Here is a 21,806-nt window from a genome sequence, read left to right as displayed (position 1 = left end):
GCCCTCACACTTCGTGGCAGGGCAGCCCTGCTTGTGTGGCCTTCGACACTGGCCAGCAGGTTGGCAGTTTTCCAGCATCCAAATGAACTCACTATTAGTTTGTTCCAATCTCCAACCACTGTTTTTGAGGCCTTTTACTGTTTGCAACTTCAATATTCTGCCTCTTTTCTATTTTGCCAAATGTTACTCTTGTTCACGCCATCTGTCTTTTGAAGGTGGGAATCAACACAGATCACCTTTCCATTCCTTGTTACTGACCAGTCAGGTTACATGGCACAAAGGTCAGTACCCTTATTGTCTGCAAAGTACTTCTTCCTTTCTGCCTTGTGAGTATTGTAATTGCCTCCTTCCAAAGGCCACAGCAGCCCAGTTCAGAAGAAGGCCTGTAAGAGCCCAACTCCAGGGATAAGACTCTTAGTAAACTCATTATTACAGACTTTTCCCTAAAATATAAAGCATTACTAATGCAGTGAAAATATTCCAGAACCAATACATGAAATGTTTGAAAAACATATAGATTTTTCAAAGAGTTTGAACAATGTCCCAACGACAGCCTTCCCAATAGCATTTACAAAGGCAACACAGAATAGCAGTGAAGAGCCTAGACTCTGAATCCAGTTCCTCCTCTTACAAGATGTAGGACTTTGGACAAAGAACATCTCTGGGTCTCACTTTTCTCATCTGTAAAATAGGGTCACTTTTTGTGCGAATTAAATGTTAGCACTTGAAATGCTATTCGCGCACTGTCTTGCACTTCATGAGCACTGAATACATGCTGGCTGTGGAAGACAGTGCATTTCCAGTAGAGCAGAAAGCATGACAAGTCTTAAGTTCTTCTTCTACTTTTATTAGTTCATTTTGATGATCTGGTGTTTTGTTGATATGAATTGATAGGTAAACACCAAGAACTGTGATGGTGTACCAGTGGATTTAGACCCACATTTTGCTGCAATATCCATTTCACAATCACAGCAGATTGTTGGTAAAGAGTAAATAGTTGTAAAATTTTGGTCCTTTTCTCAAAAATCAACTTGAAGTAATAATTCCTTAATGCCCGATATCCTGAGTAGATTCAAAGCAATGTATTAAAGAGGTCTTTATACCAATTCTTGGAATTCTCTGTTATTTTCCACATCATACAATGTGCCCCCATCGACTCTTATTATAACCTGAATCCACATCATGTTCAGTGCGTACAGTAACAAAGTAAACAATGAACACAACATTGTTAGCACACGATTGAAGAAGTAAGGTAGGGTCAGGGGTCAAGATTTAGATCAAACAACTGAATTTTGAAAAATTCTATGACCTTTTACCCTTATTTCCTGAGTACAACACAAATAAATAATGAGTGTTTAGGCCGCACTTATGCTCTGGAATGTGCACTAAGCATCGAGTGTAAAACATAAACCTTCTTTTTAAGTATTTCCTTTAAAACCACTGAAGACTCCATATTAATAAGGCCCTACAGCTATGCAAGCAGGTTTCTGACAGAGTCCCTAAGCCTTGCTGAAGCTTGAGTCTACCTTTGCTTTATGCCTTTCAGACTAAAAGGCTTCCTTAGGTTCTGTTTAGTAGTAATAGGCTTTTTTTCTTTTTTAATTTCTTTAAAGGGATTGAGGTTTGAAAAATATTTTCTGTATACACAGGAGGTTAATTCTACCTGGTTATTTAAATAACAAAAGAACACATTCTTGTAGATAATGTTTGTTAGTGCTTTTAATTTTACTTGGTGCTAGAATTTTTATGTGATTTCTTTAAAGGATGTGACATTGAGCAAACAAATCCTGGCACAAGAATCAGGGATTCTGGGCCTAAACCTAGCTCCTCTTGCCCTGTGATCTTGGCAGTAAAACAGGCACAGGCTTTTGCACAGTGCCTGGCCCAATAGTAGGTAATCAGTTTATGCTTGTCGAATGACTGAATGAATGACCTTTCAGAACTCTAGTTTCCACGGATGTATATTGTGGGATCATATTTACCTCTCTGAGTGCTATACACTGCAGTAACGTAGATGAAACCACATAATATACATAAAGATGCTTTCGAAAGTATACACCATTATCATTATTGTTGTTAAAAGTTGACCTGTTTTTTATAGTTTTCAAAAGTGGTTACTAAGCTAAAGAATAGTGGGAAAGAGCAAAAACTCTGTAGCCGGATTATGGTTCCAGGACTGATTCTGCCATTTACCAGTTGGGGGAAATTTGTAAGTCATTTAACCTCTGATAAGCCTCAATTTTCACATAAATAAAATGAGAATAGAAAAATATTTACCCACATCATTGAGATGCAGATTAATTGGAATAATGCATGCAAATCACTTAGTCTAATTCCCTACAGACAATACAAAAAGCTGCAGAATTGAATGACCATTTCAGCAGAGTGGCTTTCCTAATAGGAGTTCAGAAGTTTACTCAAGATTTTCATCATGAATCCACGTTTTAAAAAATTAAAACTAAAAAAACAAGTTGGCTTACTGAAAATCAGCATAAAAACTCTTTAACATTTTTTTCTCCTTCTTTCAAAGAGTTTTTTAGAAAGTGCCCATGTCTTCACAACTAAATATTTTCTAATTGTATGTTTTTACTTTGGCCTGCAATCGGTTTCCCCTTCTCCATAACAAGCAAGGAAATGGAAGAGGTAATATCTGAAACTGAAGTAAAGCCACGGGTTCATTCTATGAATCTGACCAAGGGCAATACGAAAAGCACATTTCAGCAGCACATCACAGAACATGTTGCCTTTGTGTGCCCCAAGGGAAGCCCCACTGTCACCTGAAGGCTCTGTCGTGGACTGATCTTTTCCAGGACATCCTGACGAAGGAATACAGTCCATCCACAGTCCAACTGGAAGGCAGAGTCAATGAAATTCAAGGGTTCATTTTCTTTTGGAGGGAGGAAAAGTCACGTGCATAATGTTGCACAATTTCAGCAAGGCATTTATTTGACAAAGTCTGGTGGACTGGGTGTAGATCTCCTCCAACATTAGCATGCCACAGACGCTACTCCAGTAGAAGCAGCTGTGGTAGTAGTAAGGATCACTGAGTACTTTTCTTGTGTAGGCTTAAAGGCCTATGTCCTAACCTTATTAAATCTTAACTACAATTCTTTATTATGACCTCCACTCTACAGATGAGGAAACAGTTCCAATGAAGGGAAATAGTTTGCTTGAGGATACGTAGCTGTTAGGGCAAAGCTGGTACTCAAACCAGTCTGACTCCAAAGCCCTTTCACTTAAACCCTACTGACATAAAGAACCAAATAGTTCCTTCTCTAAGCAAAGAAAACATCTATGAAACTTTAATCGTAAAGCCTATTTAACTGATCTTCACTTCTTCCCCACTAAATAAGTCTTCAACACCTGCATCAAGGTTATTTGTAGAGGAGCCTACACAATTTTCAAGTTGAACTCTCTCTTCCTCTGCTTTTGATAATTATAGAAGTAGAATCAGGTTAAAATTACCATCCTTAGCGGCTTTGAAGGGGAACATAGACTATACTAGACAGGAGCTCTTCTACTCAATGCTTGTGATTACAGGGCAGGGGGACGGCTCTGACTTCAAGGCTTAGCAGTGGGTTATTTATGAGAACTAAATAGCAGACATACCTGCTCCTCCGCTAACTTCTGCCTCTGTGAGTCACAGCAACGCTGCCAGAGGAGAAGAAAGGTAGCAAAGAGGAAAGACGATAATCCCAACTTACCTCATCCTAACATTATTTCTGCCTGCAACATTAACTGTGGAGAATACCACAATTCCATTCAGAATTCAAAAAGCTTTAACACGCGGTCATGCATCAATTCAGGAAGAATGACATAGAATTGAGAATAAACAGGCCTAAAGACTGAAAACCTGTATTGTCTTCATATTTGCTCTACATATTTGCATATTCTCTAGTGCTTCCTATACTGAGTTTTTTGACCAGCAATTATAGTCTACTGTTAGCGCTATAATCCGAAAGTGGTACTTCCCCCCGGGTTTTTGTTTTTAATTTCACTTTGCTCTAAAATAGTTTTAATATGCAATGTGAAATTACTGATCCATCTGAAAGACCTAGTAGTCAATTTTTTTTTATCTTAAGTATTGGCATATCCCAAGATCTATACTATTCTAGGATGAGCTAGCTTAGGAGTGAATATGATTGGAACTTTTTCTGTTTAGAAGGTGTCTGATATCGAGAACCAGGCAGATCCATCAATCGACCCTAAACATGACCCTTATGTAAATTGGTTGAAGAAATTAGATCCCAAAGATTACAGGTGGGGAATTTTTAAAGTATGTGCATATTCAAGTGGGGATCAAAGAACCCCAAGGGGAAGAATTATGAACTGACTGACATGACAACCGTGGATTGAGCAAAATTTTTTTTTTTTTTGGTGAGGAGGACCAGCCCTGAGCTAACATCTGATGCCAATCCTCTGCTTTTTTCTTGAGGAAGAGTGGCCCTGGGCTAACATCTGTGCCCATCTTCCTCTACTTTATATGGGACGCCACCGCAGCATGGCTTACCAAGTGGTGCGTCGGTGCGCACCCGGGATCTGAACCTGCAAACCCTGGGTCGCCGAAGCGGGGCACGCGCGTGCACTTAACCGCTTGTGCCACTGGGCCGGCCCCCCAAATCTTTTTTTTAAAAGGGCTATCTTGAAGATTATGACTCAAACTTTGGAGGAACTAAGGTGACTGGCAGTGGAAGGAACCACAACATGTGAAATTACTTAAATAATTATTGACTTTAAAAAAAAAGAATTTTTTTCAGCATACCATGCCTGTTTTTGCCAATTTACTTCACTAACTTGTGAAGCAACTAACTCTCACACTACATTGTGATTATCTCTTGAATTTTATAATAAATTAACTAGGACGAAGGTTAACATATATATCTGTAACTTACACTGAAATTGAAGTGATTCTAGAACTCTTGTTGACCTAACACCCAATATTCACTTATCTATTTGTGCCAAATATCTTCAGTTTGTGCCTCAAGATCCACTCTCCACATTTCTCTTCTCTGCTCTCTGCACTAAGAGGCTGACTCTCATGAGCTGCAAAATGCACTCCGTGGCCCTCTGGCTTTCAGTAAGGATCAGCCAATGGGAAGCATGGCAGAGAAGTATCCTCTAGGTATTCATTCCTTAGTCTCCCTCCCTGCTGAGTATCTAAGGGTGGGCTGCATGGCATCTCTCACAAAGGACACAGTTCCTATCAGTTAGCCTCCCCATACAGCTCTCCTCTGGGTTTTCTGGTAACTGTTTCTGCCCCTGCCCCGGAGTGGTGAAGGCTCCCCTACTGTTCCAGGCACTGCATTATCCCGTTTTGCCAAAAAGCCCTGCCCACGACATTACAAACATTATAACGTTGAACTCTCCTCAAATGATTCAGTTTGTGCCTGCTCTCTCTTTCCCTCTGGGACCCTGTTACACCACTAGGGATGAAATAGGATAAACAGGACATGGTTCCTGCCATCACAACAAGTCATCAGATACGCAGGGCCGGCTTCATGAGCACGTGACCTGTGTAGCAGCACAGGGCCCCGCACGCAGAAGGGCCCCACGCTTGGTCTAATAATCTGCTGCCATTATCTTGGAATTCTTGATAATTTTTAAACAAAGGGCCCTGCATTTTCATTTTGCATTGGGCTCCACAAATTATTTAGCTGCTCCTGCAAATATGGTACAGATGACGTATACAAATGCAACTCTAATAACAACAATGGCCATTTATTGAGGTCTCACTATGTTCCCAATACTGTCCTTCAAGTTGTATGCATATTAACTCATTTAATCCTCTCAACACCCATTGAGGAAAGTGCTATCATTATCAGCACTTGTTAGATAAGGAACCAGAGGCATTTAAGGCAGCAGAGAATTTAAGTAACTTGCCCCTGGGGTCACACTACCAGAAAGTGTAGAATATGGGATTCCAGTCCAGGCATTCTGGCTTCTTCTGTGCTACTCTGCTTCTGTGGTGGAAGCACAGAAAGGCAAGCAATTAGGTTTAATTATAAATTAAACCTAAAGCCATTTGAGCAGTAATATGCCATGGACTTAAGATCTGAAAATATACTGTGCCTCCTATCTAGGAAGGCTAATCACAAAGGTACAATAGAGACAGTGCACAACAAAGAATATTGAATTTCTCACGCCATGACAGCCTAAGAATAGCTGAAGCAGTTTCTAAATGTTAATAAATCTTTTGATTTTGACATATCTCATAGTCCTGAGTAAAATCTAAATGAGATTTACATCTGGTAATCCTGACTTTTAAAAAATATTTTCTTTATTCCTAACAACACCAGAAAAGCTGTAAAACAACAAGAGCAATAAAAGTTGTTATTTACTTCCAAGAAGAAATTAAATAAACACCATTTCTAAGAGAAAATTTAATTGGTTCATTTATTTCTAAAATCCAGAATTGTTTTTTCTAATGCAAGCACCGATGCTCTAATGTTTATGAAAAGAAAAATGAAAGAATACATATTATGAAGACAGGGATCCTCTTCATCTTAGAAACTACAAAATAACACATACCCTAGTTTAATTTCGATATCAATCAAACGATTTAACATTATACAAGGTCTTGGTCCCTAAGTTGTATGTAATATTGATGTCCTTCACGCAGAGGATATGCACTCCAATTAGAGGATACGCACTCTCTTTGGTTATGGAGGTTTGTTGTTGTTTTCTTTTCTCTCAAAACCACTAAAGATCTTTCTTAGAATCTACAAATGATTTTTTGTTTTCATTTTAAACGTTATACGCTTTAGTAGATTTTGTTTCTCGCTTTTTAGATTATAATTTTACCACAACCATTTAGCCGAGGCTCGTACAAATCCGGGGTTACGACTTGGTTACGTGGATTCCTGTAAACATCTCGGAAAAAGGCAGGTGAATACTCCCACTATTATTTCTATCTTACTGTCATAATGTTAAGATCCGTAACTGGATCTTAAACATCCCAATCTGACATCAAAATCACAACAGATCCCTTCCTCCCCCAAATAAATGAGCTGGTTGTCAGGGCTGTCTGGTGTGTTTTAAAGGATATCTTAGCCAAGGGTATTATTTTAAGAGATGAGCAAATGGGGAGACCCCACAGCCAAGCCAATAAAATGTGAACTTAAGGTGCAAAGAAGCACTCATAAATATTGCTTAGAACAAGGGATTCATTGTTTCCCTCCAACCCTTTCAGTGGCTCCTCTGATCTCAGCCCCTCTCTGTGCGTCAGGGAAGCCTCTTCCCCTAACCTGTGGTTTTTTCAAGCTGTGCTACTACATTATTTATGACTGTCCGTGTGAGTAGCCGTCTGTATGTTCCTTGTACACACACACTGAGACCCCCTCCCTTCTCCCCACTTCGGCATTTTAGTGTGGAAGGATGAAAGGGTTTTCCCCTGGAGCTGATGTGGTTGGGATGTTGAATTAGCTGCTGTGTCAGTATGAGGTAGACTGAGGATTTCCCAACACATCCTCCACCTGCACGGCCCGAAGACCAGCCTCTAATGACGCATTTCATTCATTTTCTTTCTTCCAAGGGCTTTTTAAAAAATATTTTATTTCCTTCTCTGTCTCATCCTCATTGTTCTCTGCCTCCAGCTGTTACTCTTGATCTCTTTATCCTCTCTCATCATTTCTTTTCAACTTAAAAAAGGAAAGAATAATTTCTTCACAGACATGACATGAGTATTAAATAAAAATAATATGAGCAAAAGCATTTTATAAACTAATAGAGAATGGCATTTTTGATTAGTGTTGTTGTGTTTTTACTTTCCCTTAAGTGTCCCCTTTTAAATTTTAACTATGTTATAAAAGAGTAAAGGCAAAAACAATTAAATTCTGTCAACGGGATCCTCAGGGAGATGTGAGGAGGCAAAGAAGAATGGGACAGTGGAGAAACAATTATAGGGGATGGCAACAGCTAGAGCTGTTCTGATGCCCCGGGGAGGATTTCTCCTGATGGGTGATTTGGCACATCATAACCTTTCCTTCTCGACTAGAGAGAAAACAGGAGACTGTACCTAAATGATCAAGCTGTAACTAATTGATTTTCAGCTCATCTAAGCCTCCAGCTATGGAGAAACTAGGACCACAGACGGACCCCAGGAAGGGTGGGGGCAGTAAAGAGAGAGGTGCCAAGAGAGCCTGAGGCTAGAAAGACCTCAGAACCAAAGAGGAAAGGCCACCAAGTGTGAGGGGAGCCGGGTGAGGAGAGAGCGAAGTGACAGTAAAAAAATGGAAGAATGAAAGGGGAGGAGCTGGAGGAGGTGGGCAAGGCAGACCAAGCCCTTCCAGAGTGTGTTATCACACCTTCTCACTTCCAGCTGTTAAACTGCTTATTAAACTTTGAAACCTGGCTATTTGTGAGTGACTATTAACATGTGCAAAAAACTTTTAATTAAACTATGATTATAACTCTCTCTGCAGCCATGCCCATCACTTGACAATAAAATAGCTTTAAAAGAGAATAAGAATCTGTTCAGTCACATTTATGAATGCCAAGGTTTGTTGAAGAAAGAAAAAGGTCTCCGTCCTCAGCAACTTCTTTTCTCTTCAAAAGTTAACAGTTTTAAAGAATGATTGTTTTACTCAATGTTAGCATTTGTTATTCGAGGCATAATCTATGAATATGCACCATAATGGTTTGAGATCATCTTTTCTCCCATCCCATCCTCCCCCTCAAACAAATATCTTGCATGTGTTTATGGGTGTGTTTATGTTACACAAGTGTTAATAACCCTGTTGGAGAGACTGCATAGATAGGCATCTTTAGGTAGATCTGTATATAAATTCCTCTTCACCAGGCACTTGAGTCAGCCAAAAACAATGACAAATATCAATGGTGTCTTTCAAATCTGTCAACTGAGGACATGAGCATTTTTTCCTTCCAGTACCAGGAGAGTTTAATGACTTGAGGAAGTAAAAGGATAAGGGTTTAATTTAAAGTTCTGAAAGTATTTTTTTAACATGCTAAATATGTTGTTATAAAATATAACAAAATGTAAGCATCACATTTATATACTTTTACGCTTGAGAATTAACACGTATTCTTGAAGTATGTCTAAGTACTTGACCCCAAGCCAACTGATCAGTGTGTCAAAAACCATTAATAAACCCAAAGTTCTTCTTTATCAGAGAAATACATGTAGACAAAGAACAATAAAAAGTAAATTTCCTGTGTTTACTGTTTTTTGTAATTTCCTCTAAAATATCTACAGTGTTATGCCATTTTAGTGATACTATCACCAAGTAATCAAATAAAAATTGGTTTCTAAATAAAAGTCCTTAGAAAGGCACTCTGTATTTATCTTTATGTAAACAGGAGATACACTTAAGGCAAGCAAATTACCTAATCATTCTTTCATTTGCATAGATATTTGATATATAAACCAACCCTTAACATTTTTTGAAAAAGAGATGGTTAAAAAAAATTACCAGAAAGATATTTTTCTTACTAACAAAATAATGTGGTATTGACTAAGCAAAGATTCCACTGATATCCAACAGTTTTCAGAACAAAACTGAGAAGTCAACCTGTAAAAGCTATATACTAGGAGATTGATAAAAGTTGGCCTAAGAATAATAAATACAATAGAGTGGAAAGTGTCTCTTCACATAAGTAATAATTAATATTTGCTTCTTCAAAATGAACAAATCACTAAACTAATTTAAAGGTAAAAATAATGTGCTTGGTTTCATATTTAGCTGTTTACATTGGCCTTAGGGCAAGTTATTCACTTCTTTTTTTAGTAAATTCTAATCTACTTTTCACTTATGAACACAAAACTAATCTCATCTGAAATTGAAAAAATATTTTGTTAAATATGATTCAGAGTTTGAATTAAGTTTAATTGCTCTTTATGAGCAAAACTGGTGTTGGAAAAAAATGTTTTTCTGATGACAAACTAGTTGCAGAAAATGTTTCCTTTGACTTGAAGATGACACATGCAAGCATTAATAAAAAGGACCCTACTAGATCCTTTTTATATCATTCATTCTATTGTGGGAAATGTCAACAGATTCTTTCCACACATTTATATGTCCAGGTGACTTCCTCCGTACAAATCCCTTGCCTATTGCTAATTGGATCATTGGCCCTTAGTCTCCCTGGGTACATATCTTTTAAAATACTAAAAAAATACAATAAAATTCTCTTGAGTCTTATAAGGACATGAAACAAGTTGCAGATAATATTTGTTGATGAATGTTACATTAAGAAACTCTGAAATTCTTAGTGCGGTTATTGATGTTATATTTTTACCTTTTCTAAATATGCTTTGACCTATTTTATTATGTAAGAAATACAGAAGTTAAAGCTTTTTACTAAGTAGTGATTGGTTGCAAGTTTTGGATGTATTAGAAGGCATGGTGTAAGGATAATAAAATGAAATTGTGGTTCAGTTTTCCTCAGAGACTACTAGGAAAAACTCAGTATCAGAATCAATTTGTCAGTAATTTCATGTGAGACATTTAGTACAGAATTATTAAATAAAGAAAAACAATAAAGTTTATTATTGAGGATAAATCACTACTCAGCAGTTCAAGGCTGATAAAAATAAATGAAAATTTTCTGAAGCTTATATCCACTGTTGTTTCTCTAGAGTAATGAATAATTGCATTTCGTGGTATAGTTAATAAACTGCTTTGCTACTATAATCCAAACAATGTAACCAAAATTTCATTGACTAAAACTATACGTATTCTTCAATGATAAAAATGGTTCTGGAAGTCACTGAATAAAACTGCTTATTATTGGTTTTGGTTTTCTTATTCTATGTAGATTTATAAAAGGTAATGGCACACAGGTTCAAAAATCATACTTAATTCTTTTCTAAAAAGCAAATACACTTCTCTTGTAAATGACCAAAATATTCAATTATAATAAGACATATTATTAGAACAGATTCATGATTGAGCTATTGTTTTTTATAGTACGTAACACATTCTCCCCTATTGGATTTTAGATGATCTGAACCAATTTTTTCAGTGATTTATTTTATGAATATGTAAATCATGCTGGATTGGAATTTTTCTATTAAAGTTTTAAAACTAAATTAAATTATTGAATAATACTTTAGAAATTGCTGTAAAGTAAAATATACCATGAGCCATATTTGCCTGCCACTTATACTAGGAAAAAACAATCAAACTAATTTAGAATTAAGTTATATTTTAATGGCTTGAAAGTTCCAAATGAAACCTGTTAAGTATATGTAGAAGAAAAGGCCTCCAGGACACTCGATTAGGGCAACCAATGATGACTTACTAAAACTAATAATGAGAGCTTTGTCTCTACTAACGTGAAACATATGATTTATTAGGCACCTTATCCTTCACCCTAGAATTGCCAAGAGCAAATGAGCAGAGTATATTAAGCAACATATATTATAAAAGCATCCGTGTGCTATTAGGATTTGCTGCTATCTGAGTTTTCAAAGAATATTTTCTTTGTGATATTATATGAGGAAGTTTTTAATTAAGTGTATAATAAAACCTGTCAATTTTAAGTCAAAGCAGATTGCATTTTTAAAACGAAGTTTTAAAAGTCCTTACATTAAAATGGTGTCAATTCTTTGAAGTTGATTAAATTTGTTGATAAAATTTTGTCTTTAAAAATAAATATATTCTATGGTATTTTTTTCAAATGTCTGAAGAGAGTAAATTTTCACCTTCGTTCTCTACTAAAACATTTAAGGAAAATTACAGCCCTTGTAAAATCATTTTAAATTGGGCACTCTTTAATATTATTATGAGATGAAATGTTGGGCACTAATTTACCATTTGATATTGTCAATATTTAAAAACTACCATGACAGTACTAGCATTGAGAAAAACATAATTTTCAAAATTATTCTCTAACAATGCTGCTAATTAAAGAACTTTCAATTAATTTTTTATCTCAAATGGAAAGAAAAGTTTTGTATAGATAAAGACCATTATAGCATGTTTTACATTCCTCTTGCTTCTGAAAAAAATCAAATAAGTATGATATATTTTAATCATTACAGTTAAGAAATGTTAGATTGAAACTTCTTTCCTAAAACATTTTTCTCAGAATTTCTCAGTCTCCTGCGAAAATCTTTGATAGTAATCTTTTACAATATTATTGGATCTTAGTTTCACCTCAATATTTTCACAGTAGTTGCCTCCTCTAAATTAGAGTTTGTAAGTGGCATATAAATATATACTTATATGTTTTTGAAATTACTAACAAAAAAATGGTTCAGAATGTCATTTTTACTTTACCATCTGTAAATGTCTTTTTCATTTTTATCATTATTTTTTGCCCATAGCATAGCTATGCTCATAAATTCTTTTTTTTTAGACTATTGCTTGTTTATTCATACATTTAAGCAAGGCTGAAATTCTAACAAGATCTGAAAAGACCCAAGTCTACCCAAATCATAAGTGTTTTAATTTTACCTTTTCCTTTTTTTAAAAAAAATTTATATATATGACTTTGTTGCCTAAGGCAAAATCTTACATTGCATCAATGAAAGAAAGGAAACAGAAGCTGGAGAGGAGAATTAAAGAAAATGACTTTATATAAACATGACGACCTACCAGGCAGCTACTTTCCCATTAGGAAAACTTAGACTTTGTAATAACATAGATTAACAAATAAATGAACAACATACCTAAATTGACAAAGCTCATGACCATGTCAGCATCATTCAGAAAGTTGGTATCATGTAGGCTGGCTAGAGGAGGGCTCTGGGTGGTCAGGGGAGCCGTTCGAGATAACTGTATGCCACGAGGATACCCATTGGGAGAGGCTGGGTATCCCTTTCTTCCTCCTCTCGTCTCTCCTGCCAGGGACGCCCTCACTGAATATTCCGACTCGTCGGGAGTTTCTTCATTGGCCATAGCATTGTATAGGTCCAGCATAAAGAGAGGTGCAGAGGAAGCTTGTTTTCCAGGTGAAAATGGTCTGGGTCTGTGAGGCAACCCCAAGATAGAGAGAATTTCCCTCTGTATTTCCCGTCTTTCGTGGTTCCGTAGTCTTCTATAAATAAAACTGGAGTGAACATGATTGTCTCCCAAACCTCCTTGTGCATAACCCACTAGACCCCAGCAGCTCCAGAGGAAACCCACAATACCCCTAAGTAAAAGTACAGTCAGAGGCATTTTTGTCCAAAAGCAAAAAGTTGATATTTTTAGTCCTTCTTGTCCTCTTAAAAAAAAAAGAATCTAAGTTCCTAGGAGGTACACTTTTCCAGTAGCTGAAAAAACAAATTCACCTATTCTTCATGACAGTGACATTTCTGAACACAACATCCTCACTGATTTTCCTGCCCTATTTTAAATATTTCGGAATATGTCAAGAGTAGTTAGTTCTAAGAAAGCTGAAACTCGGATTTCCAATTATCCACAGTTGTTAAGAGTTTTTGCTGTATTGATGTAGCAGGAGACGGCTATTATTATTTGACCAGATGACCTATGCATTCCTATATGAATTTAGGATAATCAGGCCTTTGGTATTTGAATTAATGAAAGTTGATCTTCCGATAAACTGTAGTTCCCAGAGTTATCTTCACTTGCTCTTGAGTTCTTCTCAACCCTTGAGCTCTTTCCAAGACAAATCCTGATTTCTGAATCACAGATCTATGCTGATCTGCACCTTGGTGTTGGAATATATATTTGTCCGGCAGCTTGGTGATAACTTTAACATCTTTTGTATCGTCTTAGTGTAAAATAAGACTCAAGGTTGTACTATTCAAGTAAATGTGTTTCCCTGAATTTACTTGAAAACCTTCCTGTAAGTCCATTCAATCCCTTTCTCCTTCTTACTGTTAATTCCACCTCCAGCAGGCACAAATATACCAGCCCTCTTCAAGGGAGATCTAAAGAGTAATGTAAGCACAACCCTGCTGGGAAAGAAGAGGCTTCTCATTGTAATTTGAAACTGGTAAAGCAAAAAGAACTTAACCCTTTTGCTACCAGAAAAGCCTCCATTTTCGCAATTTTATAGCCACGCATCAAACAAAGCACAATGATGCATAGGGTATATAAATTCTAGGGGGGGAAAAGCCAGTTTTTAAGCAGCAGACTGAAAATTTTGCCACCAATTTTATATAGTACTCTTTTAGATCTTTCTTTTAATAGTACATATTTAATACACTTCTATATTAAGTCTCAGGTTGTGGCTAAATTAACAAGATATGTCTCACTCAGTCTATATTTGAGGTTATTTCTAGTTTTTATAAGTTATTAAAGTTTACTTCTTAAGAAATAAAAGAAGGGGTTGTAAATGGAGGTTAATTTGTTGTTTCTTAATGACAGCCAGATCTTTTCAGAATAAAATACAGTAGAGAATTAATCACTAGTAAATATATTCTAGCTCCCAAAGCAGTAGTTATAATAATTCAATAACGGTGATTAGATAGCCCAGCTTTAAGAGTCTTTAAATATCAAAATTTTAAGTAGGAAAGCATATTCATATTTGTCTTAGTCAGTACAGTTGAAATACAAATACTCTAAGATATAATATCAACATTCTTTTAAGTCATTTCAGTTGAAATGTAAACAGACTTACAAATTAGATATTTCCCATAAATTGTATTCAGTACTTTGATTTGTTTTAACCCATGCAAATAAACACAAGTCAAGCATTCTTCATGACTACATGCAGATTGAAATTTGGGTTTTTAAAATTTGATGGGTATAATGGGGAAAGTGCACACCTTTCTAAAATACTGTACTTAATCCAAGGAAATGAGCAAAGTACGTGTTTATCCTTAATGTTTAATGCCTTTAAAATTTGGAAGTCTGCAATGTTTTTGTGCAGCTATAATTTTCCTTACAAGCTCTCATTTAACCTTAGGGCTCACAGTACTTTCATTGTCTGGGATAGGATTCTGATACCAGTGTAGATTTATCGAGCAAATTCTAGAATTATTATGAAATTTTAATGTTTTTCCTTTACTCTACCTGGAGGCACCTGGCTTCTTGTTTAATTTCTTTTTAAATATTTCCTCTGAGTGTCTAAAGCAAAGCCATATTTCTCACAAGTCTTCAGTTTATTGGTGAAGGCAAGATAGTGAAAGAGCTTGCAGAATCTTAATGTACACACCATTTTTTCGGATACAAACTCACTGCACTAAAACTTGATGATGCTGTTTAATATTTGCCCTACTGAAAATTCTTTGTTAACAGCCATGTAGGATGCCACAATAGCAGACTCACATACTGACAGACGTGAAACACCTCTATAAAATTGATATCACATGAATAACAGTAGAGCAGTTTGGAAGTAAGTGAAGGAATATCTTTTCAATAAGAAATGGTTTAAACCACTAACATTCTTGAAATTGTTTATTTCATATCCAAACCAAACTAAGAATTTTTTGGTCATTGGTACAGATTCAAATCAAGTACTTTGAGACAAAAAGCTTCTCCTCTGCATTTATAAAACATATCCCAGATAAAGTATACTACAGTTTTCCTCCACATTTTAAAATAAATTATCAAGGTTATGAATTTGCTTCATGCCTCTAGAGCACAGCATAGAGTTACAAGTAAAAACTGGCCACGTTAGAGGAAGAAAGAATTCTTACTGTCTCCCACATGTGAGGATTTTTTCCTAAGATACAAGTGAAAAATAAAAATGAGTCTAGGTGTGACAAGTCTCATAAACTCATTTTCCCAAAGCATGATTTATAATATCAATCAGTGTAATAGTAATTTAATTGCTTAACCAGGCATATAACCTACCTCTATATTGGAAATCAGTTGCTAATATTCTTGGTCAGAATTTTGAGTATCCACCCTCCCTCCACCTTCCCTTCCAACTCAGACTAGATTTGGCAAACATTCATTTTTCAAAAGGATCAACATGTGCAACGAGAGGAAAAAAAATAAAGACGAAAAAAACCTACCAGGAATAAAGGGGAAATACTAACCACCAAAGGAAAAGTCAGAGTCATTTTCAATTAAAAGTAAATGTATTTTATCACATCATTTGGAATCCCAAGTAGATTTGTATCTAAGTAGGAGGGCAATTTGAAAGACAAAGTATTTTGCAACTGCAAGGTATAAACATTTCAAATTTCAGAACATGTATTTAAAAGTTGTATAAGTCATTGAACATACTGAATAAATATATGCTGAGAAAGGCGTTGGGACAGGAGAAACGTCGAGAGTGTTACAAGAATTGTTCTTAAAGATAAATACATTTCAAGAAGAGCCTTCATAAACACCCACCCCTCACAATGTAGTATTTGCCTGGGGTATCTACTAATGTAAGTGACCTTCTGGTGGAGAATAGAGACAACTGAATCCATGTGAGAAGTATTTCTCCACTGCCATTCTTTCTGTTCATTTTTCTCTTTCCCTCACTAAAATTTGACACATTTAGCCCATGAATATGTAAACTATGTCCAATAGACTGATTCCATTTTTTCCCAACCTTTCAACAGAAACTTGCTCATAAGAAAGTTGAAGCATTTGTAAATCCATTTTGTTCTGGAAGGGTCTTTCTATTTCACTTCTGGTTCTGTTGTTGCTGTTGTCGTTGGGTTGTTTTCTCCTTGAAACAAAAATTACTAATTGAAAGATACGACTGCAGTGAGAGACAGATACCCAATGTAAATGGTATCTGCATTCCTAAATTATCTCTCAAGTTTGGAAAACAATCCCAAATTATTTGAATGGGATCATAAAATTCTTACGCAGGAGCTATCTTAGATGGCACTGGTGGGAATAAGGGGCAAGAGTGGGAAGGAGAACACTTAGGAGGTTGAAGAGGCCGGCAGCAGGGGAAGAATTCAAGAAAGACGTCCCCTTCTAGAATTTTTTTGGTGAATACATGCACGAGTGCAGAACAGAGCAGCATCTGTAATATTAAATTGACTTCGGTTCACTCTTTTCTGAGTGAAAAACACAGCATATATATAAACAGAGAATATGGTATGCATACTAGTAGTCCAAAAGCAGGCAGAGCAATGCTACACCACCACCATCTGACTTAGGTTTGCCTGCAGTAACCTGAAAGGGATTGTAATTGTGAGCAGTCTACACTTATTGTCTACCTAAGTAATATTTATTAAGACAACCTTGGAAATGAATAATAAAGTACAGTCACCAAAATCTTTTGAAATGTATGGTATTATTTTTAATGGATGGCGACATTTATTGAATATTTTTAAGTGAATAGGATTTTTCAATATGCTTTGTATCATTACACGTTCCTAAGATTGTTTTACACTATTTCATGAGAATAGGTATTCTAATAGTTAAAGAGAGAATAAACCGGCATTTAATCATTAAAAATCAAACACTGTTAATGAAATACCAGTCTAAGGATTGTATCTGACAAATAGACTACAATTAACTGACTCCAGAACATTTGGTCTGTCAAATTATTAGGTTAAATGTTTTATGCCATCATCCAAATGGACAGAATATTTTAACTAGTTAGATAGGTTGACGGTTAAGCAATTATATAGTTAATCACGAAAGAATATCCTCATTTGTAGAGCAGTTTATAATTTTAAAAACTTATTCAGAACAACCCAACATTTGGAATTATTTATTCATTCAACAAATATTTATTCAGTGCCTACTGTGTGACTACTATGTGTTATCTGCTTTAAATACAACAAAAAAATTCAAACAAGGCTCTTGTACTCACAGTTTATAATCATATGATACCACTTCAACTGATTTAACAGCATAAAATTATTATGTAAAAGTGGTTATTAATTGAGATACTTCTATTTTTCTTGAGTGATTAGCTAGAATGTAAGCTGCATAAAAGTAGGGACTGAATTTATTTTATTCAGCAGTATCAAAAAGTACATATCAGCAGCTCAATTAATATTTGTCAAACAACTGATTTTTTAACAAAGATGAACAATATTTCAGAGATTTTTTTTTAAGAGCAACACTCTCTGGAAGCATAGCTATAAGGATTTATAAGGCACACTAGTGGACGAATTGCTGTATCTCTTAACAGGTAGGCTCACCTAACCTACTAAAGGTTCCTTTCATAAAGAAATGTGCTTTTTCCAGCCTCATCCCACAGTTATGAATCAAAGGACACACTTCTGTCAATATGAGACCATCCTAATGACTCAGAAGGAAAAGCATCATGTAATGAATCACATTAGCACTTGCAAAATACCGTGGTCTGTCATTACAGGGAGAGCTGATGAGGTGACTGAATTAAAGTGGCCCTTGACCCAAAAGAGCAACTTCTGTTCCTGTCAATTAATACCCCATTTCTTTGAGTTGTAATGGCTTATTTGTTTTGTTTTGGTTTGGTTTTTTGGTGCTGTTTTTATGACCCATATTACAATGCAAGAAGCTCTGAAAGTGACCACACTTTGTTTAACAACTGTTAGCAATTAACACCACACCTCCTAAGGCTCAAGCAGGTATATGCAGAGTGAGACACACAGTAGACACTGGGATGAGGTGACGTCTGAAAACTCCTGGAGCGTGGGAAAAGGCACTTGATAAGTCAAACTGGAGAGTAGCAACATAAAAGTCATTAAACCCACACTTTTCCTACTTTACACTTTTGCAGATGGAAGACTCTATAAGCATCTTACCAACATATGGACCAATTCAAAATCTGCAGTTCAAAGAAAGGTACAACTGCCAATTTATCCCAATAATTCCCATGAACGGCAAGTTAATCCTCAGTGGAAAATAAAATCCATAAATGTCACTAGTCATGATATGTTCAAAGTGAGACAATTTGAAGGAAATTTAAAAATTATTTTACCTAATACAAAATTGCCTTGATAGCATTCTTACTATTATCTGCAATTCTTTAATTAAATGGCCCTACTTTTCCATAGCATCTTTTCTTTTTTTTAGGGAAACAGACATTTCATAGAATGTATATTCAAAACAGATATTTCATAGAATCCTCATCAAAAACTTTAGGATAGATTTAGAGCCTAATAAATTAGCCCCAACTATGTCACAAAAATTGTCCATCAGCACCAGAAAAAACTTGTGTATATGTCACCCAAGACCCATTAATATTCTGCAACATGAGAGGATATGAACTGTTTCCTAAGATACAATTTGCTGATGAAATATAACTTATAATGAGGACGATGGACAGTAATTATTAATATTCAAGCTGTAAGCATATAATATCACTCTAACACAAAGGTTCTCAAACCAGGTTACACATTACAATCACAAATGGGGAACAGGAAGAATTTTAAGAAAACCTAATGGCTGGGCCACACTGAAGACCAATTAAATTATAACTCTTGAGGAAGGCCCCAGGCACTAGTATTTTTTTAATATTGATTAATATGTAGCCGAAGTTGAGAACCCCTAACAAATAGCCTTGGCAACCTCTAAACCAATACACACATAATAAGAGTATGTTTCAGTACCATAATAGAGTTTCCAAATTAGAACAAGACCTTTGATTTTTCCTTGATTGCTGCTAAGATTCCATGATGTAATAAATTATTTAAACAAATACACAATACTCGCATCCAGCAAACCTTTTGCACCTATTTATACACTAAATAGCGCTTATTCAGCACCTACTAGAGCAATAAATAAAACAGTCCCTGCTCTTCCCAAATTTAGAGGTCAGTTGTTTCTAGAACAATTTCTTTAGATATTTGTATTTGAATGCTGAGCCCAAAATGCAATTCCTTATACACAAAATGCTATTGTATCACAGAATGAATAAGCATGTATTTCTCAAAACGGCATCTGTCTATCACACTGTCCTCTTCGTAGTTCTTTCTTGGATTATAAAATAACATGAATCACAAGTCCTGCTCCATTACGTAACTCTTTAAAATTCAATTTTAAAACAGTCAGCTGAACTCACACGACAGGTGCCTTTCATGCCTGTACTAGATATGCCCAGTTCTGAAACTTTCCTGCTTTCCTGGCTTTTAGAGGGGGGTGTGTGCGCGCGCGTGCGTGCGTGCATGTGAGCGTGCGCTCCTCAGATGTGCGTGTGTAGTTCTGAAGTTCCCACTCACCCGAGATCTCCATCCATCTACATTTCCCAGGCACTTTCTGTATTTAAACGCTATTGATTTTCTCCTCTTAAACCTTGCAGTCTCTTGATATCTTTTGTTCCTCCATCTTACAATAAACTCTTTATCTCGGTGTCTCCATTTTTAAAAGCCCTATCCCTCCTAGATTCCTTATCTAGAACTCTCTTTCAAGTGTGTAACTGTTTTCTTTATCTCTCACCTTTCACCACCCCTCTCTTCCTTCAGGGTAATCCTACCTTCCCCCTCCTAATCTCCAGTTCTTTCTTCTTCCTTCTAGAACAGTTGTATTTTCTATCACTGCGTGTTCATTAGCAAGGCAGTGATAACATCAAATTGCAGGATAATAAGATTCTTCCCCTCTGATGAATACATTTTTACCTTTAAGCTCCTTCTGTAGAAATGGATGAAAATATTGTAGCCTATCAACCCAACTCCTTATCAGTGTTTTTAGATGCAGATATAAATCCTTTTGAAACATTCACAACTTTTTAATATTTGTGGCCAAAAGGTTAAAAATAATATGAATAACAGTAACTCTGAATTTTAATGAGATATGCAGCCTTATAGTGAAAAATCAAGAAAATAACCTAAATAGCTACTGAAATTATATCCTAATGCTGTCCACACTTAGCATAATGGATAGTCATCTTTCAGTTCAAACCATTTTCTTACTCTCAATATTTTTATATTCTGACATGAGACACATTTCTCTTAATAGGAGGCTCTAATCCAATATGCAGTCTCACTCAATACTGTCTTCTAAAATGTCTTTTAAGAATTTTTCTGGAAAATTCTCTAGATATAATATTTATCAATCATATGTTATCTTCCAACCATTTTTAAGTAAAGTTAAGCCAAATCGTCTAAAATTTCTAATGTAATTCAGGAATTCCTTACATGTAGATATACTACTCATTTACATATATTTTCAAACATGCTTCTTAAATCAGTGAGAAAGACCCATTAGACAAAGACCAATCTGATAATGTCCCTTAAACAGAGTGGTACAAATGTCAACATTCACAATTCCCAGCTACTCTCTAGGTGACGCAAGTTATTTCCATGGAACTCTGGAGCAGACCATTGCTCTAAGCTTTTTCTTTTCTAAATCTACAGATGCTAATGGGTGGCTGGTTCTATAATTATAAGCCAAAGAATATGCTGGCATGATTCCTCTACCAAGCTGAAATATTGAATCATCCATATACACTGGAATCAAAATCACTTAGAAGGATGAAATCAATAACTACAGGCATCAGCTTAAAACTCATTGCCCTGTAATGTGTATACTATTTTCTTTGCAAGTCTCCAAATGCCGTTCAGATTACACCTCATCACTTAACATGTGCTCAGAGAATGTCAGCCAGGAAAATAGATTTACATCTTGGTTTTGTCACTTACTGTCTGAATGTCCTTGGAGTGGTCACTTTGGAATCATACAACTAGGGAGTAACAGGAAGGAGTCACTTTTCTGAAGCTGTTTCTTCATCCGTGAAATGGGGAAAAACAATACTTCACCATGGGGTAGCTGAACTCATTAAAATGAGAGAATATACGAGAAAACGCTTCATAAAAATCAGTGTTTCATAACTTATTATCATGGGCTCGTGGCCCAATGGAATTTGGATTCTTGTAAGCTTTTCCATTGGTTGGTGTACACTGATAAACTGAGAATCAATGCTTGTGTTTCTGTTTAATCACTTGATGGGGAGAAAAATATTTAAGAATTACTATTAAAAGATCAATCCCCCCAAAAAGATTGTTATGGCTACAGATAGACAAAGTTAGATAAAGCCAAGGATTTTATGCTGTTACCTTTATGCAC

At 35.9% G+C, this 21,806-nt stretch overlaps 1 protein-coding gene across 1 annotated transcript in view; it reads right to left on the bottom strand.

The window, feature by feature from the left end:
• BMP5 (bone morphogenetic protein 5) overlaps nt 1–13,745 on the bottom strand; it is a 109,743-nt gene extending 95,998 nt beyond the window's left edge. The window contains exon 1 of the mRNA XM_058553923.1: nt 12,632–13,745. Coding sequence (XP_058409906.1) covers nt 12,632–13,121 — 490 coding nt within the window. The 5' untranslated portion in view covers nt 13,122–13,745. The remainder of the gene's footprint in view (nt 1–12,631) is intronic.
• Nucleotides 13,746–21,806: the final 8,061 nt, after the last annotated feature.

The sequence above is a fragment of the Diceros bicornis genome, chromosome 14, assembly GCF_020826845.1.
Source record: "Diceros bicornis minor isolate mBicDic1 chromosome 14, mDicBic1.mat.cur, whole genome shotgun sequence".
Classification (NCBI taxonomy): domain Eukaryota; kingdom Metazoa; phylum Chordata; class Mammalia; order Perissodactyla; family Rhinocerotidae; genus Diceros; species Diceros bicornis.
This window is presented reverse-complemented; position numbering and strand designations above follow the sequence as displayed.